Source organism: Trachinotus anak, unplaced genomic scaffold (genome assembly GCF_046630095.1).
Source record: "Trachinotus anak isolate AG129_WGS33_773 ecotype Australia unplaced genomic scaffold, CSIRO_AGI_Tana_v1 ptg000018l, whole genome shotgun sequence".
Lineage (NCBI taxonomy): Eukaryota > Metazoa > Chordata > Actinopteri > Carangiformes > Carangidae > Trachinotus > Trachinotus anak.
Window position 1 is genome coordinate 1,864,932 of NW_027273869.1, and position 17,390 is coordinate 1,882,321.

General features: G+C 46.5%; 1 protein-coding gene across 2 annotated transcripts; it reads left to right on the plus strand.

Moving 5' to 3' along the window:
• Positions 1–547: 547 nt before the first annotated feature.
• On the plus strand, positions 548–15,331 carry ttll12 (tubulin tyrosine ligase-like family, member 12). 2 transcript variants are annotated; one of them, XM_071501604.1, is made up of 14 exons: positions 548–741; positions 1,308–1,474; positions 1,955–2,153; positions 2,602–2,761; positions 3,023–3,156; positions 4,445–4,521; positions 7,094–7,210; positions 7,764–7,958; positions 8,070–8,181; positions 11,062–11,213; positions 12,258–12,339; positions 12,493–12,561; positions 12,737–12,875; positions 15,047–15,331. In XM_071501604.1, exons 1-14 carry the CDS (start codon positions 604–606, stop codon positions 15,196–15,198), a joined length of 1,893 nt encoding a protein of 630 aa, XP_071357705.1. In that variant the 5' UTR covers positions 548–603; the 3' UTR covers positions 15,199–15,331. The 2 variants fall into 2 exon arrangements, with proteins under 2 accessions (XP_071357705.1, XP_071357707.1); XM_071501606.1 differs by lacking the exon at positions 548–741 and adding an exon at positions 1,102–1,224.
• The last annotated feature ends 2,059 nt before the right edge of the window (positions 15,332–17,390 follow it).

Consider the following 17,390-nt stretch of genomic DNA (forward strand, 5'->3'; position numbering starts at 1 on the left):
GTCACAAGAAATCATCTTTTCACTGTGGAAATACAAATCCTCTGAGTCCTTTATCTATTGGTCCTTCACTAATGACAGTCCTGAAGTAAAGGTTTGATGTGAATTTAACTACAGAGCTGTAATGAGCAAAATAAAGTATTAGAAAAATACTGTAATACTGGAGTTGTAGTGCTTTCAGTCAACATGTTACAATGAGGCTTTAGTGGTGAATATGAGAATCTCAGAAGATCATTGAAAAAAAATCAATCAAAACATGAATGAAAAATTATTGTCATGAATTTCATAAAACCAGTCAGTGTCTGTTAGAACTGCTTAAAATGACCTGACTGATGTTTTAGAAAAGGTCTCAATCGCAGTGTCTGCTTCAGTCAGTGGCAGAGAGACTGGAGGATGAACTGGTGAATGAACTGGTGGAAAACGTTTGATTAAAAATACATTTGTAAGAACTGTGGAGGAACTGTTCCTGCCTCCTGAGCCCAGGTGAAGTTTTGGTTTTAAAGCTGGATGGAGTGCTTTAAAAGAATCTCCCACAATGCATTGCTGGTTCAGCTGTTACACCCCTTCTTCCGGGTTTGGTCTGTCCAGACCGCCTGCACGTGAATAATGTCAGGGCAGATCGTTATGAATGGGGACGAGGATGAGGAGTTTGGTGCCTTCTTGGCCCTCCACACCGGGGCCCTGCGGTCCTCAGGAATACCTCAGATCTACTGGAGGAGTCTGCATCACAAAATCACCAGCGAGGTCCGTGTCCGGCTGAAGCGCTGCACATCCACCGCAGGCTGCGGACGAAACGCTCGCTGTAACCGCAGTTCTGTCGTGGGATAAACTGCGGGTCATCGCTAAATCCGCAGTCACAGTTTCCTCGTTCAAAACTGGCATGATAAATGTAACGATTTCATTTTCCTGTCATTGTTTACAGATGTACACGGTGTTCAGAGCGTGACTCAGGTTCTCCTCTGGTTCTCTCGGCTTGTAGTTGAAGTCTGAGCGCTTTTCGATCTGTAGCTGGTTCACAACTCATTTAGTTCTAGACATTTCTGGTGGGTGAACTGCGAGAATCACAGGCTGAGGAACACTGACGTTTGAAATATTACTTCAGCAAATACCACAGAAGCAATTGTGTTTTTCTGTGGTATTTGTTGTAACCCGGGTTAAAGAGTGGCGCTAACAACATGCCAAACGAGTTAAAGCAGCTTCATTAGTGGCCTGTGCTGAAGATAACAGGCAAGCACACTTTAAATTGACCAATTCTTCAATGGAGTCTGCTGATGTTCTAAGAATAGTCTCATTGTTTTTATACATCATAGATTTACGATGCTGGGGAAGTTTTCGGAGTAATGCAGTTTCAAGAAGAAGACGAGGAGGACACTGGAGAGAATGAGGAGAAGAAGAAGAAGGACAATCCTGGAGCAGTGACCCGCTGCAAAGTGGTTGTGACCCGCGACAGTGGGCTGCAAGCCTCGGGGCCGACCAGGTGAGGGCGGCAGAGGCGCAAACACCCCGGACGTATGGCCTTAGCATCATTTTATGGAGCTTCAAAAGTGTAAAACATTACATTTAAAAATATAGAAAGCAAGAAAACGAGAAAAATAATTAATCTTATATAGTATATATAATTTTTTTTCCGTTTGCCATCTTTTTTTGAATTTTCCCCGAGGGATTTATAAAGTATTTTATCTATCTATCTATCTATCTATCTATCTATCTATCTATCTATCTATCTATCTATCTATCTAAAGTTAATGAGTTATAGCCAATTGTTTAGTTTAGTTGATGGCAGCCATGTTTTGGATCAGTCCTGCTCATTTAGAGCAGAAACCACCATGTGGCCTATTGGGCTCGTGTTTCCTGGGACACACTTCCTTTAATCTTGATGATCCTTTAATCCTCAGGTACATGTGTAATGTTAGAAAATGAGTGGGGGTGTATTATTGTCTCTTCTGTCTTCCTGCAGTGTTTTCCTGGTGGATCATGCCTGGACCTACCGTGTGGATCATGCCCGTCAGCAGCTGGAGCAGATCCCAGGTCTGCTGCCCAGAATGGCTGCTCTCATGGGGGTGGACTTCCACGGTGAGGCCCCTGACCCGGACACGGTGGAGCTGGTGATGGAGCACATGTGGAAGTACAACCAGACTTATCACCTCTCTCAGGGGGTAAGCCAGGAAACATGAGCCTATGATTCATATTTAGTTGAACATTGCTCCAGGTGTCCAGGTGAAAGAGCAGAGAGGATGAAGATGGTTAGAGGAGGAAACATCAGAGACTCAGCCTCATGTTGGAGCCTCAGTCAGACCCAGACTCAGATGAGGAGTCTGTTGAGACCAGAATCAGAGACTAGCAGACAGACACATTAACCAGGTGAAACAGCTGATCTTCATCAAAGGCTCTTTACCTGATGAGAACAACAGTAACAAAGTGATGTGTTTGGGAGAGAGAGAGTGTGTCTGTGTGTGTCTTAATGTTTCTTGGATCATATCTTTTGGTGCAGAGGAAAATCAGTGAGTGAAATCATGGAGCCTGTTTATAGATGATACAGTTCAGAGATGTGACCTGGTGCAGGTGTACCATCCACAGTGTGTGTCTGTCCTGTTGTTGTTTCAGTCAGCGGAGGAGAAGGTCCCTGTGTGGTACATCATGGATGAGTTTGGCTCCCAGGTGCAGCACTCCGACCAGCCCACCTGTGGCATGGCCCCCTTCTTCTACTTACAGGGTCAGCTGGCCTACACCGTCCTCTGGCCTCTGCACGACCTGCAGGAAGGAGGTGAGGGCACATCCACACCACAACTACACCCTGGGTCACATGTTCCCTCACCACCAATATGCACTGTAGTTCAGTTTGACACACACACACACACACACACACACAGCAGCCTGCTGCCACAGATACTATAGCACCAAATGTGAATTCATCCACTGCTGAAAATAGTCCCCAACAAGTTTGATTAAACTACAGATGCTTGAGGACAACACTGACACACAACACTGACACACAACACAGACTCACTAATTGTCGTCTCCACAGACGAAGTCACCAGAGATTACACATATGGAGAGACCGACCCCCTGGTGAGGAAGTGTCGCTTGTTACCATGGATACCTGCTGATCTAGAAGGGGTCAGCAGTGTCACTGCTGAACCCCCAGACCTATACTATGAGGTGAGGACACACACACACACACACACACACACACACACACACACACACTGGTTTATTGTCTCAAGCAGCTGTGAAGACACTGACACGGAGTCAAACTGGACCAGTCCCTAGTGACAGTTGCCATAGTAAACATGGTCCTGGTACAGACCCTCTGCTGCTGGATCACATGAACAGTAGCACCACAGGTGAAGGTGATGTGTTGTAGGACTCTCTCAGTGTGATCTCCACAGGTGTGACTCTGCTGTGGCCCCTCTCTGGTTTAAATGTCCCTTCATGGGGAGACAACCTTCAGAGCTGGGGGGCCTCACACAGAGCCTCAGAAACTGGTTCTGTGTGAGACCTGCTGGTCTCAGGAAGTCCTCACATCAGGTCACCAACCTGGTGTGTGTACATCAGAGGTTCATGAACAACCTTTAACAGTGACGTTTATCCTGGACCTGGACCTGGACCTGCACCTGGACCTGGACAGGTCTCCAGTCCATCACAGGGCTGGCACAGAAAGACAAACAACCAGTTGACCTGTGTGTATTTGGACTGAACTGATCCTGGCGGACCTGAGGGAACCACACTGGTTCTAACCCAGAACCTTCTGCTGTGAGAGAACAGTGATGACCTCTGCACCCACCACCACATCCATGACCTGGAGACGTGGTCTGCTTCCCTACGAGCCAGGTGTCAGACAAGCACTGGTCTGTGGTTTCAGGGAAAAGTAGTGGTACCTCAGAAATACCTGAGGGGGGTGGAGCCTGTTGAGAGAGCATGGTGGAAAAATCACCTGGAGAAGAGGATCCAGGTTTTAAGATCCTTTATTCACGTAAAAGATCAGAGTTTGTGTGTGCAGAGTAATGTTCTTGGTTCTACATGTTCCTCATAACATAGACAGGATGTTCTCATCAGACAGATTTACTACCTCTGGACTCTGTAATCTTGTCTGGTACAAGGACACACAGGGTCTGTGTCTTGTGAGGACACAGGGTAGGACACACACATTTCTGTCTCTGGGGTTAACTAAGGTCATTACATATACCTGTAGCTTACCTGAGCGCTTACCTGAGCACACACCTGTGAGACGCAGTCCAGCAGCAGTGTAATGGGTGGAGCTCAGAGTGTGTCTCAGGCTGCTGTGTTGTCTGAACTACAGGCTGTGTGTGTGTGTGTGTGTGTGTGTGTGTGTGTGTGTGTGTGTGTGTGTGTGTGTGTGTGTGTGTGTGTGTGTGTGTGTGTGTGTGTGTGTGTGTGTACTTGGTTAAAGTGATGGCGAAATTGAAACCTGGTTGTATCTCTGCAGACCATCGCGCAGGAGAACAAGGAGCAGCTTCCTGTGGAGACCCAGCCCTTCACTGTGCCCCAGGATAAAATCCTCAAGTAAGACTCACAGCACCACATGACTGTCAGGTTATTACAGGTGTGTATCTGTGTATGTGAGGTGTGTCTCTGTCTGTGGACAGATTTTGTTACTGTGATAACATCACAACCTGTAAGATAGAGTCATTGAACTTTACAGGTGTAGCTGAGAAGATGGGTGTGGTCTGACCCACTGACCTGCACAGTACAGGTGTGATGATGTAGTGATGTGTAAAGAGTAATAACACTGCTCGTATGTGTTTGCTGTCAGAATTGTTGTTGTAACAGTAGCTCTAATGATGGTAGTATCGGGTGGTTGATCCGTGACTTTGGTCCAGAATAAAATCTCTTAGGAACTATTGACTAGATTGGGTCTCCATTCATGTGTAGAGTGGGAGAGGTGAATAGCTCAGAGGCTGCTGTCCCTCAGACTGAGGATCCACAGCTAATTCAGCTTCACAGGGCAGAGACATTTGTGACCTCTCAGCCTCTGTGAGCCGTCTGTCTGTCCAACCTCCTCCTGTTGGACATTTCCTCTGGACACACACTGACCAATACAATCACGCTGTCCTCGGGAGAAGAGGGCCCACATTTAAAGATCCTTTATTCACACAGAAGACCTGAGTTTGTCTCTGCAGAGGACAAGACTGAAGATATATAAACTCAGATATACAGCAACAACATACCTCACACCTCGCTATATTTATATAGCGAGGTGTGAGGTATATTTATCATGATCAATATCATGATCAATATATACTAATTATCACATATCAGCCAAGTCTAGTGGGTCATACAGTATCATCAGACTTTAATCTGTCAGTGACTTTCATCACTACACCCTGACTACACCCTGACTACACCCTGACTACACCCTGACTACACCCTGACTACACTCTGACTACACTCTGACTACACTCTGACTACACACTGACATGTGGATAAACAGGTGTGTGACCTTGAAGGGGATGCCATTGGACAAAAGGAGAAAGTCTGTGGTTCTAAACAGAACCCAGTTCTTTTTCCTCTGTTGTGTATTGTTGTGTAAAATGAAGATCCAGGTCTGGGCCAGATATGACTCTGGACTTCTACACCAACCTGTAACAAAGTCTCTCAAAAGTACTTAAAGGAATCAAAAAGATGTTTAAAAAGGCACTGAAGGGTTTGATGCAGAGTTTATTCCTTGTAACAAGTCATAAACCCGAGCCTGTCCCGGTCCAGACTGATTTCCAAAGCGTTCTGCACATTCTTTTATACCATAAACATCCTGCCCACTTTGCCTCCAAAGAGGCAACTTTGCCTGCCTTCTAAAAAAAAAAAAAGATGTCCCAAGTGCCTTGAAAATAATGGAGTCACAATCTGCCTCCTTGGCAGCTCTTTACCTTTTGTGACAGTAACTAATGATGTCCAGCTACATCCTCAATCATCTTGCATGTGCGTTCTATCTGATCACCTAACCTTAGTTTGAACCCCTCAGCTGCCATCAGCTGACTCCCTTATTTCCGAAGGAGATTCACTGCACATTTTTAGCTCTAAGCCATTAACTTTGGTGTGCTCTGCCAAGAAATCATTACATTGGTATGGTTGGCCAATGCTCTGATAGCTTGATACATGATAACATCCCACACTGAGTACATTTTGCAATAGGTGTGAGTTTATCTCCTAGGTATTGGCTAACTTAACTCAATGACCATAATATGTGATATAATATCATAATGAACATAATGTAAATATTGTTCCAACTCCTACAGTATCTTTGTGGCATCAAGTGATAAGTGGAATAACACGACACATCCTCCTCATCAGGAGGGGTTGTGGTGGATTTGTTACCAGTCTGCATCAGCTCATTTCCCCCGGCTGTGACCGAGCCTGAAGCACAGTGCCAGGTATAAGGAGCGTTTAGCAGGAGGAACAGGGGGCTGGGGGGGCAGAGTTGCTGTGGACCTTGAGACTCGAGGGTCTCATGTGCAGGACTCCATCAACAGCCTGATAAGAGAGGAGTCCCATGTGGCTGCTGCAGCTGGGGAGAGGCTCCTACACAATGAGCCAATGAGAAGAGGAACATGATGAAGGCAGCAGGGCCTCAGTTCCTTCACGTCATCTTTTTGGGACAGAGCGAGGCTGGGACACCATCGTTTCCACAAGAGCTGCTTCTGTGTAAAATAAAAATACAGTGTTAGTTCAAATCTCAGTGGGTGAAGAGGGAAAATGTGACCTTCTACCCCCATATGAGGAGGGGTCAACAGGGTCTATGAGGCAGAGCATGTCTGAGCTGTATTCAGTGTCTGTGTTCATGAATCAGCCTCAGTTTACTGTATGATCTTGTATTTTACAGTCAGTCTCTGTGATGACACCAGACTCTCTCTGTCTCTTTGTCTCAGTGTCTTACATTAACCTTTGACCCTTGTTGAGTGTTAGAGACAAATACAGTATAGGAAGTTATAGAAAAGTGTTGTAGAGACTTCTGAAGATCCACCGGCCAGTCTGAAGAGGTTTTCTGTGACACTCTCCTTCGTGTTGTCATTAACCCACCACATCAGTGTGAAGTGTTGTTGTGTGACTGTTGTCGTACTGTTGTTGTTCTTTGTTTCAGGGTTTACTCTCAAATGTCACAAGTGACAAACAACCTGACTCACCCCCAGTTCCAGCTGACTGAGGAAGAGGAGGAGGCCGACATCATCTGGGGCTATGACCATATCAAAGACTACAGGTCAGCAACACACACACTCACACACACACTCTCACTCAAATGCACACACACACACTCAGTCGAGGCTGTGTGTAAGCAGCACAGCTGAGTGTGTGTCAGTGTTTTGTATCAGTGTGTGAGTCACAGTCTGAGACCAGAGGATGAGACGGTTTATCTTGTCTGTGATCAGTTAGGACAATTAACTACTCTCCATAGGTCGGTCAGTGAGGACAGTTAATGAAACCCTGTGGTTAACAGCAGCTCTCCTCCAATGTGTAACGCAGCAGGCACACTGGATGTGTGGTGTGTGCGTCGCAGCTGCTGTTGCTGATATGTTGTGTGTCTATTGTGTCTCTGCTCCTGCAGATCTGTCTGTCCTCAGAGTTCACAGTTGCTCTGTCTCCCACTGCAGCTGCTGACGTGGTTCAAACGTCTTCATATTTTCATCATTCATTCAGATTCAGCCTGGACACAGAGACTACAGTGGAAGTGGTTGTCTTTTTCCCAGTTGACCTTGTGCAGTGTGTGTAGGGTCAAAGGTCAAAGTTGTTCTAATGAACCGTCTCTCTGACAGGAAGCTGAGCGAGGAGCGACCTCATGTGATGCTGAACCAGTTTCCCTGTGAGAGCATCGTCACGGTGAAAGACTGCCTGGCCGCGGTGGCCCGCAGACTGAGAGGCGGCGCCACTCCTGATTGGCTACCAGAGACCTTCAACCTTCAGACAGAGCTGCCACAGTTCGTCAGGCACTATCAGCTGAGACAAGAGCGGTCAGGACCTCAGGGTGTTTGTATGAAGCTACAGTACAGAACACACAGGGAACACAGGGAAACATGGCTCCATGACGTGTGTGTGTGTGTGTGTGTGTGTGTGTGTTTCAGTGGAGAGGACAACCACTGGATCTGTAAACCCTGGAACTTGGCCCGTGGTCTGGACACACACATCACCAACAACCTGGACTACATCATCAGGCAGAGAGAGAGCACACCAAAGGTACCAGCACACACAGACAACATGAGACCAGCTGTTCTCAGAGCAGAAGAAGAAGGAAGAATCCAGAGTCAGTATATTATCAGATAATGTATTTCTGAAGTGTTTGGGCCAAGTACAATAACTTCAGTTTTGTTTGAATGTAAAAGTAAAAAAATGCTGCTCATCCAGGTTTTTATGTCCTTAAGACTCACCTGAAGTTTGAGCACCTGGTTAGTCTCACTTGGCTTCGCAGATAAGTACAGCTGGGTGTCATCTGCGTAATAATGGACATTTATCTGGTGCTTCCTGATAATGTTGCCTAAAGGAAACATATATAGGGAGACCTTGAGTGAAAATTCAACGGTCTGGGCCGACTTCTTCAGCTCAATATCAGTGTCATGCTGGGACCATAACTGCAGTGGTACCTGGCTCAGCATTTCAGTTTTTACTTCTTTCCCAGACATCATGGTCTTCTGCAGCTGATTTGAGAGTCTGAATTTTTGTCTTGGCTGTGAGACTGACTGAGAAGGGACAGGATCCACTTCTGCTCACTTGCCTCCAGGACCATTGGCCTGTTGGGTTTTACTGTACACTGACCTGTACTCTGTCTGCATGAACACTGCAGGGAGGGTCTAGGTGATCACACTCAGCAAGGTAAATAGACTGCACGGCATTTCATCAGGCTGGGAGTTTGAGTTGTATTCAGTGTCTGGGTTCATGCACCAGCCAGTTTACTGTATCATCTTGTATTTTACAGTAAATCCCTTTGACTTGATGGACAGACAGGGTCTGGTGTCTGGGGTGAAGCTGTCCCATTGTTAGGTGGTCTTGCATACATCAACAATTTGTCTAAACCAAAAGACCATAGACTCTTGTTGGCATCTGGGACACATCCACCTGTGTCCCACCTGGACTACAGAGTTAGCTTGTGACCCACATTGTACACAGCATCTCTTCCTAATGAGTTTATGGGTGTGGAATACGGGTCAGTCAGTGAGATCATCCCCAGCATTGTCCGTTATTTAGTCTGGAGGAGTTTTCTCCTCCTCCTTCTTGGTCCACCTCTGTCTCTGTTTGGTGGGGGGCCCACTGTAGCACCCTGGTCTTCTAGCCTCCAGTAACTTCATCGATCTCTTCCTCCTTAATAGGGGGTTTGAGGGGCCTGTGATTTTACTGGTGAACTGGTGGACTGGTGGTGGTGCTCTGGTGCTTTCTGTAAGTCCAGAAGAGACATTGAGCGTCTTCCCAGGTCTAAGTATCGAGGTTCGCTTGGACTATGCCTGTAGCCCTCAGGGAAAATCCTTCTAATTTCTCTGTCCTGGTCCGGTTGCCATCGTGGGCCCCTACACAGCCACCCTGGCTCACTGGCCTCATCCCTGACCTGAGGCGACGTATGAGCACTGAGGCATGTGGATGTGGAAAGGGGAGAGGGGCGGAGGAGGGCCCTCTTATGTGATTCTACCCACTGGTGGTCCTATATGGACGTCACTGAGACTCCCAAAGGCGTGCCATAGCGATACTTATTCGCCATCACGGGCCTCTGCTGGTGGGGGAGTACTCTGCCCGCAGACCTGCCTCTGTACCTCTGTCTCAAGGACCCTATCAGGATTTATAACCCCTAACCAGAAGAAATCGAACAGTTATGAGGCCTTTACCGGGACCTAACACCTGGTCGACCCAGGGAGGGCTCCCTACACAGATTCTCTACCCTACGGTGTGTGGTGTGTGCGTGTGTGTGCCCTAAGGTCGTCAGTGGTGTTGCTGTAGTGTGGATTTGCTGGAGCTTACCTCTCGGGGGCTGTGCGATGTCCCCTGAAGAGAAAACCTCCTTTCATAGACTTACGTGTTCTCTCTCAGAATGAAACTGACTTTCAAGGGCTATTAAAGTTTTAAGTAATTTTTATTTTCCCCAGTGACTGTATTGTAGTTATTTTACAATACCTCAAGTGAATACAATAAAAGGAAAATTAAAGAATTGAACCAGCTTTGTTTGTCACATACATTTGCGCTGTAAATTTAATTTCATTCAATTGAATTTAAATATAAAAATAAAGTTTAATTTATTTAATTTGTTGTCCAAATGTGCATTTTAGCTGACTGACGTCAATCACTCACGAAGGGAACGCTTCATTCTTACCACAGGATATCTCGTCTCGAACACCTCAAACACAGGATCTTGAGCTTCAGCATTTGCTTTCGTAAATGACTGACTCTCACCAGGTTTACGCTTTAGCAAGAGTACAAACAGTTTGTCGATCCACGCGCCCTGTGGTCTGAGTCTCCGAGAGAGACTGTCGAGCGGCAGGAAACGCCTGCTTATATACTCCTCTTCACTGAGCCTTATGTACGTGTACGTGTACGTGTATCATGCACTCACACAGGAAACACCTGCAGTTGGATGGCACGAACCAACTCTCACCTGATAGGTTGAACTAGGTCTTGTGGTTTACTTTCCTTATTTGGGTCACAGCAGCAGGAGTTGTTCCTATCAACCATTTCAAGCCACCTCAGAGTCATATTTGTCAGCCCTCTAATGCATTTCAGATTCAGTGGTAATGTTGTCTCCCCTCTTCAGCTGCTTCCTGTCTGTGATGTCGTGATACACTGAGGTCACCACTGAATAAACACATCACAGTGTGGAAATGAACTGTCTACCTGTTCATGTTTAATGTCTACCTCTGTGGCCTCTGCTGATGACAGTCGTGGCTGAAACCTGTCGTCAGTTCAGACAGATGAGTCCAGAGCTGGAGTCTGTATTCTGCCCTGTTGGTTCTCAGCAGTCCACCATAAACCTGTTCCTACCAACCCACGCCACACTTGATTCCAGTGTTGTATTAGGCCCGTTTTTCTTCAGCAGGTGACATTGTGTTGTTGCTTCTACCTGTGTGCCTCTGTTTCCAGGTGGTGTGTAAGTACCTGGAGGACCCGGTGCTGTTCAGCAGGGAGGAGGTGGGGATGGTCAAGTTTGACATTCGCTACATGCTGATGTTGCGCTCTGTGCAGCCTCTGCGTCTTTACGCCTACAATGTCTTCTGGCTACGCTTTGCTAACAGGTACAAAACACACACACACACACACACACACACACACACACACACACACACACACACACACACACACACGGGACTGTAACGTATCAAGACAATGGTGTGATCAAGAGTCCACCTCTCACCTGAGAGGAAGTTAGATGACTGTATTGATTAATATAACCACAATCAGTGGTGCTTGTCACGCCGTCCCCCGGGCTGCACTGGGCCACTCTGACCATGTGATGGTCCACCTGATTCCCACATACAGGCAGAAACTAAAACTGTGTAAACCTGTTGTTTACAAGAACCTCCAACTGCACCAATAACCAGAACAAATTCCTTGTATGTGGAAACATACTTGGCAATAAAACTGATTCTGATTCTGATTCTGATATGATCAGTATAATATCAGAAGCAGTGACGTCTCAGTTCAGTGGACCACCAGTCTTCACAGGAACACAACCGGAAGACAACTGAGTGTCAATAAAGATATTCAGTAACTGTCACACGAACGACAGGTAACTTGTCAGGTGACTGATCAGGTAACTTGTGACCTGTAAGTGTTCAGAAGCTGCTGTGTGACCCCTGATCAGGCTCAAAACCCCCTCGTAGACCAGTGTAAATACACTTTCACCCATCTAAGCTCCCACGAGTGTACTGGTCCTAAAATGAGGCAAGGTCGGGCACAGTGTTACCTCCTTAGTGTCTGGGCAGGACTGGACTCAGTGGTCAGGTCTAGACTCTCTGGTCAGGACTGGACTGGACTCTCTGGTCAGGTTGTACTCACAGGTCAGTCACGAACAGAAACTAACACCAATCTCTGGACCATTGTAATAACATCCACCAAGGGGCAGCTAACCTGTCTGCAGGTAACAGGAGCTCTGATTGGTTTATTAAATGTGACGACCATAATTCATTACGAAGTTCAGCCTCTCTGACCCAGGAGTCTGGACCAGAGACTGGTTTTCCCCACACTGCTGTAGATGTGTTTGATACAGTGTGAAATATGATCCCCCCCCCCCACCCAAAATCGTCTGTCTACTCACCCTAGTCTCTGTTCCTGTCCAGACCGTTCTCCCTGAGCCACTATGATGATTACCAGAAGCACTTCACCGTCATGAACTACGCAGAGGGGGTGGAGCTGAAGCAGGTAGGTTTTATTCTTCTGCTGCCACATGGCTCAACCATGTACTTCCTCATCATCGTCATCAGTGGTCAGATAAATAAAGGCTCAGTGGAGGTTGGTGAAGGTGTTAACTGTTGTTGGTCTGGTAACAGGTTGAATCACTGCTCCTGTTTCTAGGTTCACTATGACGAGTTCGTCCCCATGTTTGAGGAGCAGTACCCGCAGCATCCATGGAAGGAGGTGGAGGTCAGTGCTCACATTTCTGCTGGTCCAGTATTAGCCTCCTTTAACTCACCTTATCACACAGTCTGTCCCCAGCCTCACCCAGATTGTGGACCAGGTCTTATGTCTGGTGTTCCTCGTGTCCTTTTTCTCCTCCTGTCCTTTCTCATCCCTGACTTCCTTTCCTTGCTTCCTGTAGGAGAAGCTGTTTAAAGCATTCGGGGAGCTGTTCCAGGCAGCCTCATCCCGACCTGCTCCCTACGGAATCTGTCCCTATCCATCGTCCCGCGCCATATATGCTGTAGACCTCATGCTGAAGTGGAGCTCTGGGGATAATGGTGAGTACTTGTTCTGAAACAAACATATCAGCAGGGTGTAAAAAGATCCACAAATGTTTCAGATCTAGATTCTCACCTCATTGAGGATCTTCCTTGACTTGTGTTAATGGGGACAGCCCGTCTGTCCCTGGACTCTAAGGTCTTCCCTGGATGTTTACATTTCCCCCTAGACCTGCTGACATGAAGGGGCCCTGCTGTGACCTTAAGTCACAAAGATGGACAGTGACCTCTGGTGACTGGAGCCTGGACATTTAAAGACCAGCAGATACAGGAGTCATGCATGACTTTTTTACTGAAGCTGGCCCATACTCCAGATCTTGGACTAGTCCTGGTCCAGCAAAATTAGCTCTGATCTGACTCCTCAGGGTTACTGGTCTAGACGTATGGAAGCTGTGGGGTAGGGATGTTTCTACTACCCTCATTGCTCCAGCCTAGAGGTCTTCACCGATCCAGTCCATTCAGTATCTGAGACCCTAGTCGGGTCTGTTCAGACATTTTGGATCAGGTATAATTGGTCGGGTTGAGTAAAGACCTTCTATACTGGTTTTTTGACCAGTCCTCCTCCTCACACTTGTCTCTTTGGCCTGTGGGCTTCTGTATTTTAGTCCCAGTCTGAGTTCATACCAACCCACAACCTAAAATGCTTAAGTTTCTAAAGTTGGCGGGACTGTTGGCGATAGAGAGTTGATGTACCTGGCGTTCAGCCAACCAGCACTCATCCTCTGATACTGCTCACACAGTGTCAAAGGATCGAACAAGCAGTTTGTTTGAGGCACTAACACCTTCTTTAGGTGTGAGCTGATGATGGTGAGTGAAGCAACAGACGGAAAGACAAGCTGTTGTCAGTCTCTTTGTTCCTCTGAAGAGGGGACATGTCATGACATGCACCCTCATCAGCCAAGAGTTTTGATGACGTCAGCGGGGCTTCTCCCCTCCACCACAACCATCTGTTTCCTCTCTGCCTCTGTAGGACTTACCCTTTCTCTGCAGGTGCAGCACAAACATGACATGTTCTTCCTCTTTTCTGTCTCTTGTCATTGTCAACAATGTGAAAGGGTTCAATCAGCAATCACTCCCGTGTCACATGACTGCAGTAGTCACAGGTATTTATTGGTAGAGACCTCGGTGTCAGGACTCAGTTCTACATCTGTTTAATCAGTGAAGGAGATCAGGTAAAGAAGTGAAATGGGAGTCAGAGTCAGAGCTAGTTAGACATGTTAGTTAGTTAGAGGTGTGAGGAGAGGAGGTGCTGTCTGAAGAGAGGAGTCTTCATCAGGGTCTTGAGGATAGAGAGGGACGCCCCTGCTCTAGAAACGAGGCATAACTGGATACAACAGAGAAGGTCAGCTGCTCATCAAACATGAGAGGTTTTTCATGAGCTTTGTTGGGGTGAAGGATGAAGAGGTGATTTTCATATTGATATGGTGATGAAGAGACTGATCAGCTGGGATGACCAGGAGTTCAGTCTCAGATAGGTGTAGTTGAAGGTTCCTTCATCATGTGTCTATGTCAGATCCTCACACAGACAGTGGGGTCGTCTGGCGGGAGCGTTCAACCATTATATCATTATAATGTCATGAGTAAACACTCAGTTGGCAGTTTATGAGGTACACCTAGATGAAGCTAGTGCAGTCAACTACAACAGTGCTGCAATGAATCCTTTAACACGTTTTGAAGGAGCATAACTCCACCAACCCTTCATCCTTTTTTACAGCAACGTTAGCAGGAAGAAGCAGGTTTTTAAACTCAGGTAAAGCTGCTGAAACAGGTGATTAACCCCTCTAACACAACAAGACGAGTTTGCCCTTCTGTTCAGAGGGGACACACACAACTGCAGGAGCAATGTCATCACATTCATGTTGCTCCTGTCAGTATCAGAGTCTCTGTGAGAGCTGCTTCGATCACTGATTGTGTTTTTGAAACTTATCTCAGGGCTATGACTCAGGTCCTTAACCTTAAATAGGTGATGGACATGTTCACTGTCTATAGTATTTTTGCACAAACACACACACATACATTCACTGTCTGTAGTATTTATACACACACCTGTCCTGTCACCTGTCACCTGTCACCTGTGAGTGTCGCAGTTCACCGACACCTGTTGTCTGACTGGTTTGTGTTCTACCATCGCAACTTGTTTCTGATTGGTTTGTGCTCTGACTCTGGCTCAGGTGAGCGGACCATGCAGCCTCAGATCCTGGAGGTGAACTTCAGCCCTGACTGCGCCCGGGCCTGCCTGTACCACCCATCCTTCTACAACCACATGTTCCAGACGCTGTTCCTGGATCAGCCTGAGCACTGCCCGGTCACGCGGATCATATGATCAAGACCAGCTCCCAGACCAGTGTTTGTCAGAGCCTTTGAACTCGGTTCTTCATAAACGTTACAAAACCAAACACTTCTGTACAAATGAGAAGCAATAAAAATGCTGCTGAATAAACTAGAATTTTATCTAATGATTCTACTTGTTTGAAACTTCTTTTCACTCAAACATCCCATCCCATCCCATCCGTTCTCTCTTTCCTTTCTCACTGCATCATGTCAGTTGTTGAGTTTACTGTCCTTTCTCGTTTCAAGTAAACTTGCACGTTCGTTTGAAGTTAATGCAGGAGACAAATTCAGAATTCTTTTCACTAATTTATTAAACACGCTTTCACAAAATTAAAAGAGGATTGTTACAGAGCTCTGGGTCCAAACTACCTTTCCCTGACAACAACATGCAGCTGTGCCAGTTCAAGAAGTCTGACCTCCTAACTTCCCTTTGCCCGGTGTTTTTATTACTGTTACACAAAGAAAATAGAGAATGTGGGTTGAGCTCTTCTTCACTGGCTGTTGCCCGTCCTGCCCTCACACCTTCGCGGTTATCTGACTCCCTTTGACCTCCTTCACTTCAATTCAATTCAATTCAATTTTATTTGTATAGCGCCAAATCATAATATACATTATCTCAAGGCACTTTACAGGGTAAGGTCAAGACCTTACATTGTTACAGAGAAAAAACCCAACAGTTCCCACAAAGAGCAAGCGCTTGGCGACAGGGGGGAGGAAAAACTCCCTTTTAACAGGAAGAAACCTCCAACAGAACCGGGCTCGGGGTGGGCGGCCGTCTGCCTCGACCGGTTGGGTTTAGGAGGAGATAAAAAGAGGGGGTGGGGGGAGGAGAGAGGAGAGAAGAGAGAGAGAGAGAGAGACCAGGAACAGCTGTATAGTTAATGGTGTTATCAATAATAATGACAGGTAACAGTGGTTAATAGTAAAGATGAGTAGTGGTGGATCTGGATCCTGCTGCTCCAGAGGCAGAGAGACCTGCAGAATGAGGACAGAGAGAGGGAGAGAGAGGAGAAGCACAAACTACGGGAGAGAAAAAATACAAAGTTAATGGCATGAAGTCATCGAGAGAGAGAGAGGGAGAGAGACAGAAATAGAGAGAGAGCGCCCAGTGCATCATGGGAATCCCCCAGCAGTCTAGCTCTATAGCAGCATAACTAAGGGATGGGTCAGGACATACCCGAGCCAGCCCTAACTATAAGCTTTACTAAACAGGACAGTTTTAAGCCTGATCTTAAAGGTAGAGAGGGTGTCTGCCTCCCGAACCCACACTGGGAGCTGGTTCCACAGGAGAGGAGCCTGATAGCTGAAGGCTCTGCCCCCCATTCTACTCTTACAAACTCTGGGAACCACAAGTTGACCTGCATTTAGAGAGCGAAGTGTCCTATTGGGAAAATAGGGAACTATGAGCTCTCCAAGGTACGATGGTGCCTGACCGTTAATGGCTTTGTAGGTGAGGAGGAGGATTTCAAATTCTAGAGTTTACAGGGAGCCAATGCAGAGAGGCTAACACAGGAGAGATGTGATCTCGTTTCCTAGTTCCTGTCAGTACTCGTGCTGCCGCATTCTGGATCAGTTGGAGGCTTTTTACTGAATTTTTGGGACATCCTGACAATAAAGAGTTACAGTAGTCCAGTCTTGAGGGAACAAATGCATGAACTAGTTTTTCAGCATCCTTTAGACACAGAATGGGTCTGATTTTAGCAATATTGCGCAGGTGGAAGAAGGCTGTCCTAGAGACTTGCTTTATATGTGAAGTAAAGGACAAGTCCTGGTCAAAAATGACACCAAGGTTTCTGACTGTAGCACTGGAGGCCAAGGTGATGTCATCCAAAGTCAGTATATTATCACATAGTGTATCTCTGAGGTGTTTTGGGCCAATTACAATAACTTCAGTTTTGTCTGAGTTTAAGAGTAAGAAATTACTGGTCATCCAGGTTTTTATGTCCTTAAGACACACCTGAAGCTTGGCCACCTGGTTAGTCTCACCTGGCTTCATGGATAAGTACAGCTGGGTGTCATCTGCGTAACAATGGAAATTTATCTGGTGCCTCCTAATAATGTTTCCCAGAGGAAGCATATATAGACTGAAGAGCATTGGTCCTAGCACAGAACCTTGTGGAACTCCATGACTGACTTTTGTGATGATAGAGGAGTCATTATTAACATGAACAAACTGGAGTCTAT